General features: G+C 40.9%; 2 protein-coding genes across 2 annotated transcripts; one reads left to right on the plus strand and one right to left on the minus strand.

Moving 5' to 3' along the window:
* The first annotated feature begins 439 nt into the window (after window positions 1–439).
* On the plus strand, window positions 440–6456 carry wash1 (WAS protein family homolog 1). Its single transcript, XM_063479735.1, has 11 exons — window positions 440–566; window positions 1068–1208; window positions 2140–2251; window positions 2349–2495; window positions 3833–3969; window positions 4074–4209; window positions 4291–4486; window positions 4642–4809; window positions 5014–5172; window positions 5688–5759; window positions 5846–6456. The coding sequence occupies exons 1-11, from the start codon at window positions 559–561 to the stop codon at window positions 5989–5991; spliced, it is 1422 nt and encodes a 473-aa protein (XP_063335805.1). The 5' UTR covers window positions 440–558; the 3' UTR covers window positions 5992–6456.
* A 150-nt stretch (window positions 6457–6606) lies between these two features.
* ddx11 (DEAD/H (Asp-Glu-Ala-Asp/His) box helicase 11) lies at window positions 6607–20585 on the minus strand. The gene is made up of 28 exons (XM_063479734.1): window positions 20489–20585; window positions 20008–20150; window positions 19703–19918; window positions 19529–19615; window positions 19304–19440; window positions 18675–18732; window positions 18431–18538; window positions 17229–17316; window positions 16916–17118; window positions 16731–16805; window positions 16460–16537; window positions 16325–16371; window positions 16159–16238; window positions 16016–16057; window positions 12229–12296; window positions 12103–12141; window positions 11870–12005; window positions 10371–10505; window positions 10168–10280; window positions 10010–10082; window positions 8517–8620; window positions 8272–8421; window positions 8089–8157; window positions 7887–7987; window positions 7226–7310; window positions 7042–7117; window positions 6804–6958; window positions 6607–6718 (listed from the first exon to the last, which is right to left on the minus strand). The coding sequence occupies exons 2-28, from the start codon at window positions 20134–20136 to the stop codon at window positions 6686–6688; spliced, it is 2685 nt and encodes an 894-aa protein (XP_063335804.1). The 5' UTR covers window positions 20137–20150; window positions 20489–20585; the 3' UTR covers window positions 6607–6685.
* Window positions 20586–20769: the final 184 nt, after the last annotated feature.

The following is a 20769-nucleotide window of genomic DNA, read 5'->3' on the forward strand; positions in this document are numbered from 1 at the left end:
GTAGCATGTGCATCTTGCGATGCATCTTGCCTCTGAGCTTTGTATGTATTTTAAAGGCCCATAAAAACTAAGTTAAAACTATAAATGCTCCAGAATGTGAAATTAGTTCGTACGAAATTGTCTATATAGAAATAAACAACACGGAACAAAAGGGGGGGGGGGGGGGGGGGGGGGGGAGAGAAAATGTATTACATGCAAAGACAACTGAACTTCTCATGGTGCCTTGACCTAAACACTCATTCACAAAAGTCAAATAATACAAAACTTAAAGACTTTTATATTATTGTTTGCTTATTTATGTTTGCGTTCTTTACTGAGAAGTTCTCTTGGCATTTACTTCTGCTCTTAGCCAATACTTCGGTTTACTGACGTCGTTCAAGCGTAGGGTGCACTAAACGAGAGATTTCCGAGCGTGCCTGAAAGCAACACAATAATTTCTGAATCGTCACGTGCTACACGGATGCGGAAGTGCGAAACTGTTGTTTTGCTAAACGAGTGGCTATCGTCGACACATTTTTTTTTTCATTATACTGTTTTTGTGGTCGTAAAAAAACACTCATGGTCAGGTGAGACTGTCTTTCTAGTAAAATAAGTCTTTAAACGGGTATGGCTATGCTCACGGATATTCTGCATTTAGGATTAAGAGGTGTCAGACGTCGGGTTATTTCATTACGGAGATCAGCTGTTTGAAATATAATATCTGCAGCAATTTGGGTGCAGATTTATTTACCGTTCGAGCTATTAGCTTTTAGAAAATGCTGACCAGCTGAAGACGATTAAAACAGTTAAACGACAAAAAGAGTCCACATAGTGCTGTGGTTATAAAAATGATATAATATTCCTGCGCCGTCATGTGAGAGTCAGATGTGAAGTAAGTGTGTGTGTGTGTGTGTCAGTCAGAGACAGCGAGAGAGATTGCCATATGTCATAAGCCCTCATAAATTTGATACTCAGCATGGTATTTTTAACAATATTGTTTGTCAGGAATGCAATGCTTACTTTCAGAATATGCCCTTACAACACAGTTGTACAGCTTGATTCAACTTTGTTGCTCTGTTGCTTTGCAGGATGACACAGAAGCACTGCCTGGAGGGCCAGGTGTACTCGGTGCCTCTCATCCAGCCCGACCTGAGGAGGGAGGAGGCTGTTCATCAGATAGCAGACGCACTGATGTACTTGGAGAACATTTCTACAGACATCTTCAGAAGGCAAGCCCACCACACACACACAAGCAGTTTACAGGTTGGTCTTCGCAGTGTTTGACTCTTGGTTGTAAACTGAATCACTGGGTCTGCAGTCTTTTTCTTCATGTTTACATTTTCATGGTTGAAAATATGGGATAAACATGAAATTAATAGGGAAATTACATTGTTGTTTGTAGTTACATTGTAGTAATACAATGTATTATAAAAATTCATTATAATTGATATTGTTTTATTCCTTCAGTTTATACCACTACATTTTATTCAGGATAGGAGTGAGCCAGATGTTATTCCAGAGCCTGTCTCAGGGATGCTTGCATTTTCAGTGTCATTTATTTAAAGGTTACTTTGATCATTTTTAGCTTATCAGATTTTCAAAATGGCAAAAAGTTTTAAAGCTACAGAGTTTTTAAAAAACTCAACAGTAGTGTCTGCATTTGCTCAGGCTAGGTAGCAAAGAGTGTTTAACCACAAAAGAACAGGTTTTAATAATGCACCAAATGGATTGGTAGCAGATATAACAGCAGCTGTTGCAAGTTTGCTGATGGGCCAAAAAGCTTTGTCATATTTAATAGATTGCACCGTTAACAAACAGCAGCTGCTTGAGGACAGATGGTCCTGTCTGGCACCCTGAAAACGGAGGAGGTGTTGCCTGTGACAGCATGGAAACAATAACATTTATGAACAGAACAGTTTTGGCCATGTAAACTTTTGAAACATGAGCTGTTTATAAGTAGATCACTGATAAAACATGAGAGTGGCATTTAATACTTATACATCATCTCAATGAATTGTAAGAGTCTTCAGTTCCTTTTGGGGGGTTTCGGGACTCTGCAGGATATATAATAAAGAACTGGATTGTGCAGTATCCTTGACATACGGTTATCCTTTGTGTGTAGATGTGCATATGCCCATATTCAGTTGTTGTTGCTTGCAGGGTGTCAGAGAGTGTCGAGAAAAACCGTCACCAGCTCAAGAGCATCACTGACCGGATCAGACTAGCTCAGGCCCGTGTCGACAAGATTAAAGGCAGCAAGAAAGCCACCAAGGTAACACCGAATCTTCACCCTAGAAGGCAGCTTTATAAGTTCTGATACACAATATAGGAGAAAAAAGGAGTAAAAATGTACTTTTATGTGCATATAGGTTTTCTCCAGTGCCAAGTACCCAGCCCCAGATCAACTTCAGGACTACTTGTCTATCTTCGCTGGAGCTACAGACCCCTCTTCACAAACCCGGCTCCGACACAGAATACAGAATAAACTGCGACCCTTTGATGAAAAGGCTTTGCAGGTGAGACAAACACATTAAAATGCTGGGGGGGGGGAGCAAAGGTTTTGAAAAGCAATTTTCAAAATTATGAAAATGATGACTGTGACTTGCTAAGAGCCACATTGCATATTTTATTTTCGCAAAGTGTTCTAAAGCTGATGTCTTAAAAGACTTTGCTGACTAGTTAGTGTTGCTGCTTCTTTGTTCAGCTCATGCTGCTAAAACAGCAGGTAGAAAACAGGAATATGGACACGGTTAATTTTATTTACATAGCTTTTATCCACACCTCATGTTCTAGCCAAATGAGGGCATGGGGACTCTGAGCACACTGGTCATATTTATGCAGACTGCTGGGCAAACCACTTTAAAGCTTTAGAGCATTTGCAGGAGAGGGTGATCAGAATGATATGTACATATCTTGTGTCCACTGTCTTGGTTATATCCATAATGATGTGGGTAATTCCTTAAATTACACACATTTCATTTTGACCCGATTTAAAACTTTGATATCTCAAGTGAATGCTTGACTGGATGTGAATGCCCTGTAAAGCTTGTGAAACATGTTTATGCATAAATCTCCATTCAGCCTGCGTATTTCCTGTTTTGCTAAGTAAACATTTTCAGGCCAAGTAGGTTATGTTGTCTGTTTAAAAAATACTGCAAAGCAGTGCACAGCAGCCAATTGTATGTGCACTTTGTTGCTTTTACTTGCAATTTAGTACTTATTCAGGAGGTAAAATGGAGGTGAAAACAACATAGACTTGTAGAAAAATGCAGCTTGTCAATCATGTATCGAAAGCCGCAACAGGCATGTCCCTTCGTTTCTGTAGATTTAACTACACACGAGTCACAGTTGAAGTTGTCACATACTGTATGTGATGTATGTAAATGGGATATCAGAACCCAGCTGTATTTGTGTCACCGCACAGTGACAAGAGATTGTGTTTTTTCCCCAAGTGGTTCGTGTGTGTGCGTGCTCTGCTCAGCACAAGTTCCTGCATTATTTATAGCAAACACCACTGTTTTTCCTTCACCGTTATAGAAAACTTAACAGGAAAAAAATTTTTTTTTCCTGCCTGTGCTTGCACGTGTTTGTGTGTCTGTGTGTATTTGTCGGCTTGGGAAGAGAAAAAAAAGAAAATAGAGCTGGCATTTTTCTCTGATGCAGAAATGCATTATTCAGTACCCCCCTCAATAGAAGCAATGCCCCCGAACATATAACTTGGTATTGTAGTTTGTGTGCGTGTGCATCTATGCGCAGGAGCACTTTGATGACATTTACGATATGTGTTGCTAAAGATTTCGTTAACATTTTCTTGATCTCCTTCTCACTCCAAGTCCTGCTTTCTTCCTTTCAGGAGAAGTTAATGTATTTCCCTGTGTGCGTGAGAAATAAGAAGAAGACTGAGGATGAGACGGAAGAAGGATTGGGCAGTCTGCCGCGTAACATCTCATCTGTCAGCTCTCTTTTGCTCTTTAATACCACAGAAAATCTGTGAGTCTGCACACGCCAGCACAGACACAGATGTTTATTGTAAACACTGACTGATTTCAATGTTCTCTCGTATGTTTTAATTTGTGTCTTATTTTTTTTTAAAGATATAAGAAATATGTGTTTCTTGATCCTTTGGCGGGAGCAGTGACAAAAACGCACACAACACTAGAGACGGAAAAAGAAGATAAACCATTCGATGCTCCTCTGTCCATTACAAAGAGAGAGCAACTGGAGAGACAGGTACCTTCTGACTTTTCCTTTTTTTCTGTGAAGGATCAGATCTGTTAAAACTTAATCATGGTTTTCTTTTTCTCTTAACAGATAGCAGAGAGTTATTTCTATGTGCCAGACCTGGGTCAAGTGCCTGAGATAGACGTGCCGTCCTACCTGCCAGACCTGCCAGGTATTGCAGACGACCTGTCTTACAGCGCAGACCTCGGACCTGGATTTGCCCCCTCGGGACCCACACACAACATCCCCGAGCTGCCCTGCTTCTCTGAGGAGAGCAGTGCACCAGGTAGACGTCTTACGTTGTGAATCTCAATCATTTTGTGCCCATTTGTCTTTTTACTGTGAAGCTTTTTGTGATATCTGAAAAGATGCTACATAAATAGATCAAATTTTCTTCTACTGTTATACAGCTGTTTGTCATATTTCATCTGCTTGTTTCAGGAACTCAGCTCCAGCTTGATGGCCCACCACCTCCGCCACCTCCCCCGCCCCCTCCTCCGGAGCCTTCCCTCCCTCCCACAGCTCCTGCGTCAGCTCCTCCTCCGCCACCTCCACCACCCCCTCCTCCTGCAGACAGCTCCGCAGAAGTTTCCCAAGTGCCAAGTTCAGGTTTGTCACATTTATGCACGTCAGTAGTCTCATACAGGCTCTACACTGCTGACTTGGAGCGAACCTGACAGTGTCTTAAAGCCTGTTCCCTCAGTTATGCACACGCACACACGGACTAAATGACGTTTGTCCTTGTAAATTAGATTGATCTCAGTGATGTAAACCCAGACTACACTGACTCACTGGCTCTGACTCTGAATACAGGTCCTGTGTCGGGTGCACCCAGCGAGGTGGTCCAGCCGTCAGATGGCCGTGCCAACCTGCTGGAGTCTATCCGCAACGCCGGGGGCATCGGCAAGGCCAAGTTACGCAACGTTAAGGAACGCAAGCTGGAGAAGAAGAAACAAAAGGAGCAAGAACAAGGTGTCAGATGGTTTGAGCGTAGATGTGGTTCTGCCCATGTTTTATTAATGAGCACACGGCACAGCCTTGACAATGATGAGAAAGTCATGCAATCAAAGTGGAGCGTGACCAGCCCCTAATTACTATTCAACCAGGAGTTTATACAGTGTTTCACACTGCATGTTAAGATGAGATCGGTTTTGACTATCACATATGCTTAACTGTGTGACTTCAGTTTCATACCAACCAACAATTGTATTTAAAAACTGTTTTACCTAATATTAGACAGCATATCTCTGGCCCTTTGTCATTGGCTCGCCAGGTCATGACCTTACATTTCTTTCTTTTTTCAAGAGAACTGCCTTGACTGAATAACTAGATTAAGAAAAAAAAAAGTCTTGTAATTATATGCTTCACTTTGAAGTGCAGCACTGGGGAATTAGTGAGACCATAATCTCTTCCAATTGCAAATTTAAAAAAAATAATGGTAGCATGATTATTCCTTTACTCACTTTTTTTTTTTTCTTCTAAAATAGCAGTGGGAGCGGCTGCCGGTGGTGGAGACTTTATGTCTGATCTCTTCAACAAACTTGCTATGCGACGAAAAGGTTAGAGGCCCGTTTTATATCAAATGAAATTGAAAATACTGATATTAGTGATTGGATTTGCATAATGTCTTCTGTCCTCTGTCCAGGCATATCTGGTAAGGGTCCAGCTGGTGGAGAGTCAGGTGATGCTCCGGCCGGTCCTTCTGGGGCATTTGCGAGGATGTCAGATGTCATCCCTCCACTTCCTGCCCCACATACAGCGACAACAGACGATGACGACTGGGAAGCGTAATGGACAATGAACACCACATTCGATGCCCTTTGATACAGTTATTTAAAATGATTTAATTTCCTTCTAACACAGAAATACTATTAAAAAAAATGGAAAATGCAAATGATCAAACAATTTATTGATGTTTAATTTAAGCAGAACATGTTAAACAATGATGATGGAATGGATCTGCAGGCTTTGCATTACATAACACATTGCTTTGAATTCTATGAATATTTAAAACTTCAGGAGTAAATCAGTCACATGTATTTGCTATGCCAGCGCTGTGCCTGATATGTGTGGTAGCTGTTCAGTAAGTAATTTTTAACAAGCCGAACTTAAAAATAGATGAGAAGTCATTTTCTTTTATGAGATTCAGACCAATAACCCTGACGAGAAGTGTTAATTGCCCCGTTAGCCTTTGTTTGCATTGTGCCATCAAATTCATCATTCTCCAATCATTAAATAAAACGAGATGTAGAGAGTGTACAAAAAATGAAATATAAAATAAATATGAAAACTGAAAAACTACCTGACTGATTTTTTTTTAAACCAGCAGCACTCACAAGGGTGCAAGATGTTCAAAAGCCTGTGGTGTGATATTGAACTTTGTCTCTTTTTTCCCCCTCTGCAGTTGCACATCATTTTCTTATCATCCTAACACAAGTCTCCATGAATATTAGGGAGATGTTAGTTGGGTCCTTTGGGAGAGGAACTATGCTTGTTTCTGCTTCTTTTCCAGGAAGAACTAGGAAAGAAGAACATACAGACAAAATATGAAAATTTAAAATGTCAATCATGAAGGGGACGTTTTTAACAATAATGTTCCTCACTTTTCGTAAGGCAGCAAAAGCGGGGCCAAACGTCGTGTGTGTGGTAGTGCGATCTTTAATCCATGTGGGAAGTTTAGAGAGCGTAGCAGGCCGGGAGTAACGCCTGTCGCACAGCACAATGGAGGAATAGTCGCCCCGATGACGAATAGCTCTTCCTTTGAACAGAGGATATCACGCACAAGTTAATAAAACTGTATTTTGATATTGATATGTATTAATATGACTTCGTTATCTGCACCTATAGACTGATTGACAGCCTTCATGCAGAGGTTTTCTATTAGAGCTTGTCCTGGACTCCTCCCCTGACTGTGAGGCTGAAATAGAAAAAAAGATGAGATTTGATACTAAGCTGCATGTCGCCTTCCCTCTAATCTTCTATTTACAATGAAGTCACAGTAGAAGCTGCTGGTAAAGAGTCTCACCAGGTGTTTGTCCAGATATGACATCTTTTCTTGCAGCTCTGGGGATTTGATGTTTGGATAGGGCATTCCCACCATCACTACACACCTGTTATCAAAAGCACAAACCCACACCGATTAGTGTGATATACTTTAAACCAGGGGTGTCAAATTTAAGACCCAGGGGCCAAACTCCGGTTTTAGAAAATGTGAAGGAGGGCATAAATTTTATATTTTTAACTGTATTTTAATACATTTTCCTGCTTCTCTTGCTGATAAAGACCTCCCCCCATGGCCATTCAAACTACACTGAAGTAATTAAGTAACAGACAAACAATTAAATGACATAAAAGTTCTTCATTTTTTTCCACTATCAGCTAGAAATGTCTTTTTTTTTTTACAGTAAAAAATACAAAAAAAAAATAGGAATTTTTTTCTGTGAACAGAAACTTCATGTTTTATAATTACAGCACAGTCTGGGTAATGGAAAGAATTCCGTGTCTTTTTCTTATATTAAGACATCTCAGCTAAAAGTGTATTTCTTTTCACTGACTGAAAGGCCAGTTTCAATGGTCCAGCCCACTTGAGATCAAAATGGGCTGAATGTGGCCCATGATGTAAAATGATTTTGACTTTCCCTGCTTTAAAATGGTGTACAACTGCTTGTTCGGCGCCCTTCAATTACCTGCCCAAATCATCGGAGAAATTGATTCCCTCACTCATCTTTCCCCCAACCACAGAGAACAACAATGCTCCTGTGAGTCCACTGCAGTCCGCAGAACACCTCTAAAGTAAAAAAGACAATTATTGCTTGGCAGTGGTAAAACACAATCCTGATGATCATCAGTTTAGTTATGAGATCGGTTGTGTCAAGAGTGCAGTTTTACCTGGATACAACGGGAAAACTCATTTAGCACCTGCTCTACCTGGTTGGCCTTCTTTGGCTCCTGGAAGATCTGAGGAGGTGTGATTAGATAATTAAGAGACTATAGGACAAGATGTCTTTTGACTCTTTTTAGTGACTCGAGTATTTACTAAGTAGTTTCCAGTAATATATATAGCTAATGTACCTTCTTCTTATTAGCCAATCGAGTAAGTGTACCGCTGGCCTCCCAGTGAGAAATGATCCTCTTCGAGTAGTCGTAAGAAGGGAAGAAGCACACCACGCCCCCGGGAACCACGTTGCAAATGTTGGAGAGAATGCGCCCGGTCTCATCCATCTGCAAACAAACAAATGTGCATCAGTCAAATGACACAACTGTAACCAATGAATAACAACACAAACTTCATTCAGTATTGTGCATGTGTGAGTTACCATACGAGGCGTGTCTCTGTTTTGGAAAGTGAACTCGAGCTCCTGACCAGATGGGCCACTGCACAACACGAGGGGAAGGATGTTCTCCGGAGGAATTACGTGACCTAGAGGGCAAAATTTCTGTTTATTTATCATGTTAAATGCATTAATACAAACTAATATTCTTATGTTATTTTCGTATGCTAATACACTTCAGTCAACCTATGGCTTGCATGTGTTGTGAATTAAGATCATGTTCAAATGTCACAAAATGAGTCCCAGAGCACAAAACCTAACTTGTTATAGGTTGGGCTAAAGTTTGTGTACAGTGGATTAATTTATGGTTTAGTTCATAAGATGTCTTATATTTCCTCCTCTGCTTTGCCTGTAAACAATCATCCATTTAAACACATCAATTGTTGGGAGTCTTCAAAAATTACAAAGGCTATTTCTGTAGATCTTACCCTAAGTCTGTAAGTGAACAATAATAATGTAACAATACAATATAAGTAAATAACATAATTATCGTGATGGGATAAGCAGGATTTGTGCTTATCCAGATAACTTTGGAGTAAACCCTGAGTTTTCAGTATCATGAAGGCAGTTCGCCACGTACTGGGGGACATCTCCATGGTAACTTGTGCAGCAGATCTAACCAGCTCCAGAGCAGACCATGTTCGAGGTAAGAGATCAAAAATTATAATAAATAAATAAATAAATCACTGCATGCTGACCAGGTATTTCTCTAGAAAAAGTCACTATTCCCTCAGACTTTTGTCCACAGGCAGTCAGAGGGCCTCAAGTATTTTCCTCATGGACATGAATAATGATGATGAATAATAAATATATATTCTTAGACACAACTTTTCTGCTTGTTGGCTACAAACAATTTAAATTATTATTTAATTTTATTAAGCATTAATATATGAGCCTAAAACAGGGCACCTATTTCTACTTAAACTTTATTAATATAATAGATCTTTTCCAGGTTGCTGAACAAAGTGCTTAATATGCAAGCAGATTCACATTCCACTTTTCCTGTTATAGACAGTGACACCACTGATTTGTCTGCAGCAGCTGTGTCCCTTTCAGACTCTATTATATGTGAAACCTCTTTGTATTTTCCACATAGTGTAGTTTTATGTTCTTTTGTAAAGTTAGTCTCTCTGCTGTGATTGGCTATAAGCTGACACCACCTTCTTGTAAAGATGCTCATAGGTAGATTGGGAAAGCCTGGGTTAACGTATTGTGCTGACAACCACCTTCATGTGACATCACCTGAGTTCAGGCACTTATTCCTATAACTTAATCAGTCTGGGTAACCTCACTGGAAAATTAGAACTCCATCTAAATGTCTGCCATCATTTTTGTCAAGCAGTCTAATTATTCCCTTTATCGAAATTTCCCACAAACAGAAATATTGATAATCTCGTCACTTAGCGAGAGTGCATAATAAAAAACACAAAAGGGGGAGCTCCACAAAGTACTGTTGTGTTATAAAATGGGCCACTCACCACAGGAAAACTCAGTGACGCGCTCCTCTCCCACCCCAGCAGAAAACAGAAGCTCTTGTTTGAAGTCTGAAACCTACATATAACATCCTTTAGAGTGGAAAGATAAAAGATACGCAGCAACAGCTCAGTTTATTTTTAGAGGATTTAACACAACTCACAGGCTGCATAGTTCCTCCTGCAATGATGACTGCTCTGCACTCCTTCAGCACCTGGGCAAAGTGGACTGCCGGATTCAACAGAAGGAACTTGACGCTGCTCTCCGACAAAGACCCTGTAAAATAAGCAAATGGGTGTACTTTACACTGTAATGAGTTGATGTCATAACTGTTCTTTATTTTGTGCTGTGCGTTTAAAACGGCACCTTGTTTGTGCACCACCACTCTCCCGTCAGTGTTGCTGTTAGTGAGAGCCATGAAGAAACCCTCCACCTGCATCATTGGAGATGCAGACAGGACTTTTTCCGCTTCTACGGACTCCTGCTGGTCAGCTGAAGGAACTGCACACAAAACAAGAATACAAAATAAATTTCTAAGAACGCTAAAAAAACAAAAAAAACAATAACAATTTTGAGATGACATCACACCAACTGCAACGTCTGTGACGCTTGACTTTGAACTTTCCTTTTATTTTGATTTGTACACACCTAACCATAAGCTGTCACTACATATTATGACTTCATCCTGTACAGTTATGACATTATTGCACTGACAAAATCTGTCCACAGACAGAGAGACATGCCTGCCAAGCTACTCAAAGGCCTCTTTGTGGCAGATTTTGCTCCCCTATAACATATACTCAGACTCATAAGGTTAAAAACAACACCAGTCGGGTATATTGGCTGGTAAAACTCACTAAAAGCAGAGAAATACTGTTCGGTCTGATGTTTTATGTTGGGCTGGATTCCAGTTTGTTTGCATGTTGGAATCAGAGACAAAAAAAATTTAGGTTTTTTTTAATTTAAAAATGTCTACCCATGCAACTCAAGTGCAGTTTTACAAATCCTTATAATTTTTTAATGCACTGAATTAAAACAGTAATTATTTCTGTGCTTTAGATTCACTGCAAAAGCTGAGTGTGCATCTGAATACTGTGAAACCGTCTGCTATCATCTACTTTAGCTCTTCTTCGTCTCAAGTGAGTCTGACCACCTTAAAGTAATCAGGTGACTTTATAAATGAGGAGGCCCCGGGGCAGATCCAGGACACGCTGGATTGATTATATCTCTCGGCTGGCCTGGGAACGACTTGGTGTTCCCCCGGACAAGCTGATGGAGGTGGCTGGGGAGAGGGAGGTCTGGGCCTCTCTGCTTGGGCTGCTGCCCCCGCAACCCGGCCCCAGGTAAGCGGAAGAAGATGGATGGATGGATAGATGGACTTTATAAATGAGCCATAAACATTATAATTAAGAAACCACAACAAAATTCTGATTGTGATATACTCATTGATATACAGTTCATTCCAGACTGGAGACAAATCCATTGTATATCTACTATATTGAATATTATTACATGAATTTTTTTTTTTATTTCACAGTTCTGTTCTCCTGCTGAGGGGCTACAAATGGAAATTAGGTAGTAGCTAAATATGGTAAAAATCATGTGAGATTAATTGCATTTGCTTGTATTGTCTCTTTGTACACTTTTCCGACACAACATCATGCAAAAAGTCAAGTGTAAAAAACTTTCAGAACATCTTAGATCTTCAAAAGTACTTTTGTGACTCAGTACAAAACTAGGTACAGTGAGACGTTCTTTCAGTATATACACTATGCCTCCGATAATGATGCAATTCTCAGAAATATTATTTTGTCCTGAAAATTATTTAAATATTGTTTTTGTGGGTAACAAAATACACAGCTGACCTGTTCCAGGGTTCTGGTTGCTCTGTAGGGTCTGAAGGTAGCGGTTTAAGCCTTCTGTGCGCCGGTTCTCCTTGTTGTTGCAGTGTGTGTGCAGAGTCACACCTGAGCCTGTGTACTTCTCCACAAAACCCCCCAGCTGCAGAGAGAAAACCAGGGTGGTATAAATGTAATTTTACATAAGTGAACTCACAGACGTTTACCATCTTTGTATGTATGAGATAAATCACACTTACCTTCCTGCTGATCATGCTCTTCTCAAAGTATCTTTGTAACTACAGCAAGAATGACAATGAGAGCTTGTATTTTTGATGAGGTGTGCAATTAAAATGATTGTGATTCCTAATAGAATTACCAACTACCTTAAACAAATTTATATTGTCAATCTGAGCCTTGAAGAGAAAGTTATTGATCGTGAGCATCTCTGTTCCTAGAAGAACAAAAAAAATAGTTACAGATTTGTGCACGATATGTATGACTGCGTGTTTACAGTTTGTGGTCAGAAGTTTACACTCATCATAATCAAATGTCATGATAATTTAGGGGTTTTAATAATTTATTAGAACTCATTCAGTCTTTTGAGGATGGAATGATTATACAGCATACATCTTTAATTGGGTGCACAAGTTTGAATTTATTTGGGATATATATATATATATATATGTGTATGTATGTATGTATGTATGTATGTATGTATGTATGTATGTATATATATATATATATATATATATATATATATATATATATATATATATATATATATATATATATATATATATATATATATATATATATATATATATATATAGGCCTGGGAGCTTGAGGGTCCTGCGCAGTATCTTAGCTGTTCCCAGGACTGCGCTCTTCTGGACAGAGATCTCCGATGTTGTTCCCGGGATCTGCTGGAGCCACTCGCCTAGCTTGGGAGTCACCGCACCTAGTGCTCCGATTACCACGGGGACCACCGTTACCTTCACCACATCCTCTCGAGCTCTTCTCTGAGCCCTTGGTATTTCTCCAGCTTCTCGTGTTCCTTCTTCCTGATGTTGCTGTCATTCGGAACCGCTACATCGATCACTACGGCCGTCTTCTCCTGTTTGTCTACCACCACTATGTCCGGTTGGTTAGCCACCACCATTTTGTCCGTCTGTATCTGGAAGTCCCACAGGATCTTAGCTCGGTCATTCTCCACCACCCTTGGGGGCATCTCCCATTTTGACCTCGGGACTTCCAGGTTATACTCGGCACAGATGTTCCTGTACACTATGCCGGCCACTTGGTTATGGCGTTCCATGTATGCCTTGCCTGCTAGCATCTTGCACCCTGCTGTTATGTGCTGGATCGTCTCAGGGGCATCTTTACACAGCCTGCACCTGGGGTCTTGCCTGGTGTGATAGACCCCAGCCTCTATGGATCTTGTACTCAGAGCTTGTTCCTGTGCTGCCATGATTAGTGCCTCTGTGCTGTCTTTCAGTCCAGCTTTGTCCAGCCACTGGTAGGATTTCTGGATATCAGCCACCTCCTCTATCTGCCGGTGGTACATACCGTGCAGGGGCCTGTCCTTCCATGATGGTTGCTCGCCTTCCTCCTCTTTCTTGGGTTTCTGCTGCCTGAGGTATTCACTGAGCACGCTGTCAGTTGGGGCCATCTTCCCAATGTATTCTTGGATGTTCGTTGTCTCATCCTGGACTGTGGTGCTGACACTCACCAGTCCTCGGCCCCCTTCCTTCTGCTTAGCGTACAGCCTCAGGGTGCTGGACTTGGGGTGAAACCCTCCATGCATGGTAAGGAGCTTTCTTGTCTTTATGTCAGTGGCTTCTATCTCCTCCTTTGGCCAGCCTATTACCCCAGCAGTGTACCTGATCACGGGCAGGGCGTAGGTGTTGATAGCCTGGATCTTGTTCTTACCGTTCAGCTGACTCCTCAGGACTTGTCTGACCCTCTGCAGGTACTTGGTGGTTGCAGCTTTTCTAGCGGCCTCTTCATGGTTCCCATTCGCCTGCGGGATCCCCAGGTACTTGTAACTGTCCTCTATGTCTGCAATGTTGCCTTCTGGTAGTTCGATCCCCTCAGTTCTGACTACCTTCCCTCTCTTTGTTACCATCCGACTACACTTCTCCAGCCCGAATGACATCCCGATGCCATTGCTGTATAGCCTGGTAGTGTGGATCAGTGAATCGATGTCTCATTCACTCTTGGCATACAGCTTGATGTCATCCATGTACAGGAGGTGGCTGACAACCGCTCCGTTTCGTAGTCGGTATCCGTAGCCAGTCTTGTTAATGATCTCACTGAGGGGGTTCAGGCCTATGCAGAACAGCAGTGGGGACAGAGCATCTCCTTGGTAGATCCCGCACTTGATGGTGACTTGTGCTATGGGCTTGGAGTTGGCCTCTAGTGTTGTACGCCACATCCCCATTGAGTTCCTGATGAAGGCTCGTAGGGTCCTGTTGATCTTGTACAATTCTAGGCATTCCAGTATCCAGCTGTGGGGCATTGAGTCATAGGCCTTCTTGTAATCAATCCAGGCTGTGCACAGGTTGGTCAGTCTGGTCTTGCAGTCTCGGCTGACTGTTCTGTCTACCAGCAGCTGGTGTTTTGCGCCTCTGGTATTCTTGCCAATCCCTTTCTGTGCCCCGCTCATGTATTGACCCATGTGCCTGTTCATCTTAGCCGATATGATGCCTGACAGCAGCTTCCATGTAGTACTGAGGCAGGTTATTGGTCGGTAGTTGGATGGTACCGGTCCCTTCTTGGGGTCCTTGGGGATCAGGACCATCCGACCTTCGGTTAGCCATTCCGGGTGTCTCTCGTTAACTAGCAGCTGGTTCATTTGTGCTGCCAGACGCTCGTGGAGTGCAGTCAGCTTCTTCAGCCAGTAAGCGTGAACCATGTCGGGCCCTGGTGCTGTCCAACTCTTCATACTGGAGACCCTTTCTTGGATATCTGCCACTGTGATGGTTACTGGACCCTGTTCAGGGAGGTCGCTATGGTCTGTCCTCAGATCCACTAGCCACTGAGCATTGCCGTTATGGGTTATGGGTTCTCCATGGAGGGTACTGCCCCTTGTGGCTGTTCAATTTGTAGCCAAGCATCTCACTGATCACTGCTGCCGTAGTGTAGATCAGCTTGTTAGTATATATCACACCAGGCAAGACCCCAGGTGCAGGCTGTGTAAAGATGCACTTGAGACAATCCAGCACATAACAGCAGGGTGTAAGATGCTAGCAAGCAGGGTATACATGGAACGCCATAACCAAGTGGCTGGCATAGTATACAGAAACACCTGTGCCAAATACGGCCTGGAAGTCCTGAGATAGGGTGGTAGAGAATGACCGAGCTAAGATCCTGTGGGACTTCCAAATACAGACGGACAAAATGGTGGTGGCTAACCAACCGGACATAGTGGTGATAGACAAACAGAAGAAGATGTCCGTAGTGATAGATGTAGCGGCTCCCAATGACAGCAACATCAGAAAGAAGGATCACGAGAAGCTTAAGAAATACCAAGGGCTCAGAGAAGAGCTCGAGAAAATGTGGAAGGTGAAGGTAACGGTGGTCCAGAAGAGTGCAGTTCTAGGAACAGCTAAGATACTGTGCAAGACCTTCGGTTAAATGTTAAATGTTCCTTAGCAAGTTGCATCTTCACCAGTTGATTCGGTAGCAATCAACAAGCTTCTGGTATAACTCTGGTTGAATATTTGACGACGACTCTTGGCAGAATTGGTACAGTTCATTTAAATTGGTTGGTTTCCTGTTAATATACAGACACAGACCTCCTGGCAGTAAATCAATGATAATCACTAACAAGAAGTTTATAGACTTTAGCTTTGTTAAATTAAAAGAAACCGTAGAACCTTCACCACTACTTATTAAAAGTTTTAAGTGATTATACAGTATGTATATATTTGAGTATGCATGTATAAATTTGGCCCTGTGTTGCTTAGAGAAATTCCAAAATAAATTCAAACTTGCACAACTAATTCATTTTTTAAAGACACTAAAGATGCATGCTATACAATCACTCCATCTTGGAAAAAGGAAAGCTCAAAGAAATCATTAAAAGCCTCACATTACCTTGATATTCATGACCATGATGAGTGCATGCAAACTTTAGACCATAACTTTATGTGTTTATCATTGACTGACCTGGTTGTGTAGTCTGGCTCTGTGGACTCTGCCCCACCTTACCTGGAAGAACAAATAGGAACAAATATCAAAATGAGGTGCATTGCAAAATTTGATTTTACTGTCCAGCTATTACCCTCGCTAAGCTTGTTGCAGACACTCACCTCCCAGCACCCGAACAAGTCCCTCAATCACAAACAGGATCTGCTTAATGTACATCAGGTTCTTTGCCTTCAGTCTGCTCCTGGCATTTAAGAAACATAAATATCAACACAAAGAAGGCGAGACTGCGATCACTTTCCGCGAATAAGCGAATTATCTAAGACTCACTTATAGCGGTCAGCATACTGGCTGAGCTGGGAGTGAGCACGACAAAGCTGCAGAAAACTGAAACATTAGAACATCACAAGGAAGAATCATCTCAGAAATCTGTATTTTGTGCATGTCATAGAATAATGTGTTCACCTGTGCTCCACTGAGCTCTGCACTGTGTATACAGGAGAGAGTGTCACTAAGGTTATGAGCTTCATCTATGATCAACACCTGTAAAAGATACCCCAACAACTTTTTTATATCCCTTTATCACTCAGTCATTTGGTCATATTTGTATCCATTATTTTCAGATAATACAATTGAAAAGAGAAAAAATATATTTCTTAATACTGCCAAGATATTTTAAACACTTATTTTTTCTTTTTTTAAGACAGGAAGAAGAATACCAGACATATAATTGTACCTGTCCCTTTAGCTGGACACCTGCTGCTCGTCTTGTAGCTTCATGAAGCACCATTTGATAAGGTAACACAACCAGCTACACCAACATAAACAAACCACAAAGACATTAAATGAAAACCAGATCTTGTGGGAGAAATACAGTAACCAAGTAGCTTTTGTTGACAAATCGACTGGTGACTCAGTTACCTGTGCAGGGGGAATAGCGAGACGTGTAGCGTAATAAGGACATGAGTGTGTTTCTCTGCCCAGCTTCAAAAGCTGCTCTATGTCATTAACAGCCCCCAGAACTACATCTCGCATCTGCTGCAGTGCTGAAGCCTTATTATAGGGACACATGCTCTTTGCTGGGCCTCGCTTACGTTTTACACCCTCTTCGTGATGATGCTTCTCTACAAAATGGTAGGAGAGATGAAAGAAGCTTTCTCGAGAAAAATCAATAAAGCCTGAGGTTAAAATAATTTCTGTAAGAAGAGCAATTCTTCCACAAAATGCCTCTCACCGTGCTTGTTTTTCTGCATCTCCATGCAGCGGTCATTTATGCGCTGGATGCTGCCCAGCTGCCGCACTTCTTCATTGATGCACAGATTCTGCAGAATTTTATAACAGGACAATGTCAGATGTCAGTGTCAAAAGTCAGTTTTATTGATTGAAGAAATGTAATAGTTTGTGTGCAATCCCAAGTAAAGTCTCAAGTACAGCGTCTTTGAATACTGTGTATTTCATAAAGGAAATACCCTCCTTCTACATAGACACAAACTAGATTGTTCAATGTGCTATAGCAAAGAACATAACGCCATTTATCTTGCATTTGTTTCTCCATTTCTTCTATCATGTAGAGGATTTAACAGGCCAATCTTCCCAGCGCTGGCTGTTGTTAGGTGCTACTTGAGAGTTCTGTCAGAATCTAAAAAGACTCTTTCAGAATTAGACTGTTTCATAACTGTTCCCCATCATATCCTGTTCTGCAAATGTCTTCTTGGCTTTATTATCCTCTGAAAATTAAGATCAGGTTTTTTCCTACATTTGAAAAAGCCTCTAACAGGCTGATTACACACATAAGAGTCTGCATACGTCAAAGGCAATGAACCTTTGTTAACTTATTTGTTATTTCTGACCATTTGATAAACAAAATATAGTTATTACACCTGTATAATAAAACCTAGTTAACAAAGCACGTTGGTGAGATTCCTTTAGCTATGCTTAAAACCTCTTTGGGTGGGAGCAGTAAAAATTCGTTTATGAAGGAAAAACTGCCAGTACGTAAACAAACAGAAAGACTGTGTTTTTGGTGGCGTGCTTTATGAACAATCTGTACTTTTACTGACAAAAAAAATAGAGACAAATTATACCAGTCAGTTACTTTGAGGAATTAAAGGAAATTGCCAGAAATCTCTCAAGTACTCGAGCTGACAAAAGAGGCACCATGGAGAAACAGTCAAAACCAACTTCAAGAAAAAAGTATAATCACATCTATTGAATGAATAAGTGAACAGGATGAAGAGATTCATGCAAAAATTTATCAGCTCATGTTCATATATTGTTTGTGTTACTTTAACAAGATAAGATGTTTATGTACTCAACCAATTATGACATTTGTGTGTTTCTGTGTGTGTGTACCAATGACTGTATAAACATTTTTTTCTACAGTAGAAAAGATTTTGATTTTGATTTTTTTTTTTACAGTCACTGCTGGGTACATACCTGCCGTGAACCCAGTGTGACCACACTGATGTCCTTGCTAAAGGGGCTCTTTTGTACCTCATGGACAAACTGGGCCAACTGGGAATGAGTGCGGCTGCAGTAGTAAATCTACAGATATGCATATGAACACAGTTCCACATCAGGGGAATGTCGGATGCTCATAATTATAATAATGTTCACGTTATAAATATATCCATCCATCCAACCCATTTAACTCTTACAGCTACAATGTGAAATTTCATACCTTAGTAACATGTTCTTCAACCAGTTCATCATCCTCATCTTTTTCAGCTCCAAAGAATCTGAGGATGCAAGCAAAGAAATCCTTTGTCAATTTCAGACTCTCATTTGGATTATTTATTAATTTTACCCATTAATTCATGTCCTCACTTAGTTTATTAATATATAACTAAAGCTAAACTCAAACTAACGATAACTGATGTATGATACACAGAAAAATTTTTTTTGAAAATTGTACCATGTTGTACTTGAACTAGCAACCTTTAACATTCTGAGAGAGGACTGGTGCTCCATTCAAAATCAATGGGACTGTATTATCAGAGAAAAGTTTAATATTTCAGAAACAAAATTTTGAAAATCTAAATAGAAGCATGCAATGCACAACTGAGCTGGTCGTTTTGACATATGAACACTCTGTCTATGACACATGGTGCGAGACTAGTTAGCAGGCAAAGAAGAAGAAAAATAGCCAATGACAATAACATGTACTAGGACTGCTGCTTTGCAACAATCGCACCAACAAACAAGCAAATCCTCTCTGGAAACTAACAAAGACTAAACTGAACTGTAACCAAAAACTCAAGATTCAAACTAATTAGAAAATATGAAACTATCACAATCAATCTTCCTCACCTGCTCTTAATCTTTGACTCATCATCGCTCTCATATTCTGCAATGATCAGCTCCTCGTCTTCTTGATCTCCTGTTGCCTCGACCTGCTCCTCTTTACTGAGCTGAAGCAGCTTGAATGCCTCATCCTCTTCATAGCTCTATGAACAGATGAAACTATTTCATTCACTTGTATTAAATGACTTGGAATAATTTTAATATCCAAGTAAAGTTCCATTAAATGCTCACCTTTCGTTTAACCGCATACTTTAGCTGGACATTGTTTCGGATCATTTCTAACCGTTCTTCTCTCTTCTTCCTCTTCAATTCTTCCTCCTGACACCAAACCAATCAACAATAAGCAAACGTTGAGCAAGTTAAAATTCAGACTTCACATACACTTCACATCCAAGTTTTCCTCACCTTTAACTTTGACACTAAATCACGTTCTGCTTTTTTTTGCACAAAGTCAGTGATCCAGTCCAGCTCTGCTGAGGAACTGGCTGCAGAGGACTGAGCAGCATTAGTGGAAAGAGCTGCTTCTCCTTCCTGCAACAGAGCAGCTGCCTCCTGCCTCTTTCTCTCCTCATAATCTGTGAGCCAGCTCAGTGCTCCACATATCAGACTCAGTGACTTGCCCTAGATTGACATAAATAGACAAAAACACTTATTAATGAAGTCCAACAGCTTCTGCACAGATATGCTTTTCCCCATGCATTAGTACACACCGTTCCAGTGGGACTTTCAAAGATGCCAACTTTGCCTTTGTCAAGTGCACTGTACAGGGCTTGCATGAACTCCTCCTGGATGTTATAGGGCTGGTAGGGAAATGGAAACTGTGCCCTACTATTTTCCATGCTCCTAAACCTTCCTAGAAGGAAACATAAAAGCAAAGGTTAGTTTCAACATTTCATTTCTGATATGGAACTTTGACTTGCCTCTACAAACAACCGATTAAAGCACCTTTTCAAACGACGACGAATTCCCTTTTCGGCTGGGCTCGTTTTACTACAATAACTAAATCTTCATTAACTAAAGACCTTACCTGTTCACCAATACGTTGCGTCAAGCAGCTAACATTTGAAACCGACAGCTTTTCAGCTATCTTTAAAGTGAAGCGTTCTGCTAGCTAGCAATCTTTCTCCTTACAATCGTATCTTTTAGCGAACGTCAATCAAAATCTGAGAATATAGTACTGCCGTTTCTTACCGTGTATATCATGTAAAATAATGTCTTTCTCTGTGTTTTTACTTGTCAATTCCCGGCTATTCAACAACCGCGCCAAAAAACAGAAGTGGTCACAGAGTCTGGCCACTAGGAAACGAGCTACGAGAAGGAGTGCATGTTTTAATGTACAGTAACGTTTGTGCGGACGGGGTTGTGTGTATTTATCCACGATTTTGTCATTTACTGTAACACTGTTTGATGTCAAAGAATGTCAGATCTAGCCTTGATATTAGCAATTTGAGTACTGACCTAAAATATTCGTA

Source organism: Pelmatolapia mariae, linkage group LG7 (assembly GCF_036321145.2).
Source record: "Pelmatolapia mariae isolate MD_Pm_ZW linkage group LG7, Pm_UMD_F_2, whole genome shotgun sequence".
Taxonomy (NCBI): Eukaryota; Metazoa; Chordata; class Actinopteri; order Cichliformes; family Cichlidae; genus Pelmatolapia; species Pelmatolapia mariae.